This window comes from Squalius cephalus, assembly GCF_949319135.1.
Source record: "Squalius cephalus genome assembly, chromosome: 18".
In the NCBI taxonomy this organism is placed as follows: Eukaryota; Metazoa; Chordata; class Actinopteri; order Cypriniformes; family Leuciscidae; genus Squalius; species Squalius cephalus.
Window position 1 is genome coordinate 36,895,103 of NC_137139.1, and position 2,088 is coordinate 36,897,190.

At 49.4% G+C, this 2,088-nt stretch overlaps 1 protein-coding gene across 3 annotated transcripts in view; it reads right to left on the reverse strand.

Moving 5' to 3' along the window:
• Positions 1 to 1,817, reverse strand: part of g3bp2b (G3BP stress granule assembly factor 2b) — an 18,215-nt gene extending 16,398 nt beyond the window's left edge. The window contains exons 1-4 of one of the 3 annotated variants that reach the window (XM_079848384.1): positions 1,612 to 1,817; positions 1,176 to 1,377; positions 1,021 to 1,102; positions 91 to 264 (exon numbers count right to left, since the gene is read on the reverse strand). In XM_079848384.1, the coding sequence (XP_079704510.1) occupies positions 91 to 264; positions 1,021 to 1,102; positions 1,176 to 1,270 (351 nt within the window). In that variant the 5' untranslated portion in view covers positions 1,271 to 1,377; positions 1,612 to 1,817. Of the gene's footprint in view, positions 1 to 90; positions 265 to 1,020; positions 1,103 to 1,175; positions 1,424 to 1,611 lie in introns of all 3 variants that reach the window. The other 2 variants (XM_079848383.1, XM_079848382.1) reach the window with 2 other exon arrangements.
• Between the last annotated feature and the right edge of the window lie 271 nt (positions 1,818 to 2,088).

Here is a 2,088-nt window from a genome sequence, read left to right on the forward strand (position 1 = left end):
TCATGGGTCTCCCGCTGTTGGACAGCTCGCCCTCACTCACACACACACACACACACACACACACACACACACACACACACACACACACACCTCAGGGGCGAGGACGAAGGTCTGCATGAACCTCCTCATGGGTCTCCCGCTGTTGGACAGCTCGCCCATCACCTGCACCACCACTCCGTCCCCCAGGGTGGCGTGAGCGTCGACATGACGGATCTTAGTGTGGCACTCGCTGAACTGCAGCGACATCACCTTCTTGTGGATCTCCTACACACACACACACACACACACACACACACACACTCTCAAGTCAGCTGTATTTCTACGGTGCTTTATCCAATACACACAGCATTCAAAGCAGATCCGCAGTAAAACACACAGTATAGGGACAGTTCACCCAGAAATGAACATCAAGGATAGAGACGCACTTTAAAACAGAAACGGCCATTACAGAGCTGGAAACATTCTGCAGTCTAACTCTGTGTTCGTCTGAGAGAAGAGTGTCACACACACTCGGAGGAGTTCAGGGAGAGTAAATCATGTGTGTGTCTGAGAGAAGAGTGTCACACACACTCGGAGGAGTTCAGGGAGAGTAAACCATGTGTGTGTCTGAGAGAAGAGTGTCACACACACTCGGAGGAGTTCAGGGAGAGTAAATCATGTGTGTGTCTGAGAGAAGAGTGTCACACACACTCGGAGGAGTTCAGGGAGAGTAAATCATGTGTGTGTCTGAGAGAAGAGTGTCACACACACTCGGAGGAGTTCAGGGAGAGTAAACCATGGGCTCATGCTCATTTGAGGGTGAACTATCCCTTTAATGATCGTCCCGTCACTCATGTGATGTCATCCGTCAATCAATACTTGTGTGAAACCGACATCACGATTTGGCTAAGTGCGTTTACTTTCATCATATAGGGTCATCATATAGGGTCATCATATAGGGTCATCATATAGGGTCATCATACTGGGAAAGGGTTCAAAGCTTCACAGATGATGATGATGATGATGATGATGAAGACTCACCGCCTGACCGAACACGGCCTCCTCTGGTTTGCCACTGCCGTCCAGCCCACCGTGAACATACGAGGAGTTCCTGCCGTAAAACCTGCTCAACACAAACACCCATCAGACATCAGCCTGGCTTCAGCTGGTGTGACCTCTGACCCCTGACCCCTCACCTGTGCAGGTAATCCGGCGCTTTATTCAGGAGTGTGTAGTACTGTCGCACAAACTCGCGTCCTACGAGCAGGGGGCTCGGCTTCTCCATCACCATCTCTCTCTCACACAACACACACACACACACACACACTACAACACACACACTACACACACGAGATGGAGAAACAAAGCAGAACAGGAGAACTTTATTCACACGAGAATCTGACAGAAAAGAGACAGACAGTGGACAGAGAGACAGAACAACAGACTAATAAAAAAACAGTCACAGACAGATAGACAGACAGACAGACAGATAGATAGACAGACAGACAGATAGATAGACAGACAGACAGATAGATAATTGATGAGGTGATGTGAAGATAGATGTACGTGCACGTGCGCGCGACACACAGACAATAGCTTGATTTAGCTTCTTGCTAAGGCTCTGAAACTCACCGAATGTGTGTCAGATTCCGTGAACCCCGCGCTGACGCCTCGCTCGCACGCACTCTCCGCACACACTCGAGCGAGCGACGATCGCGCAACGCCCTCTTTATCCGCGAAAAACCTCCGACAGCAGCCGAAGCGAAACACACACACACACACAGACGCCGACGTGCGCGTCCACTGCCCTGAGTGCCCTCACCTCTCGCTCGCGCGCACGCACACGTGACGCACAAAACGCGACTTCCCGCCGCGGGCACGACCAAAACCCGCGCCAAAGAAAATCTCTTATTTGAGGTGAAGAATTTTCTAGAAGCGTTTTTAACAAGAATGTCAAGTTCAGTGGACCACTGAAGAATAGGAGAAATATTTCTTTACAGCTTTATGAATAAAGTAATAAAAAACATAGGCTATAGGTATAGCTAGGAAAAATGGTTCATCACTCGAAGCTTCTCAACACGTTGCACACTAACGACATCTTGTGGTCTA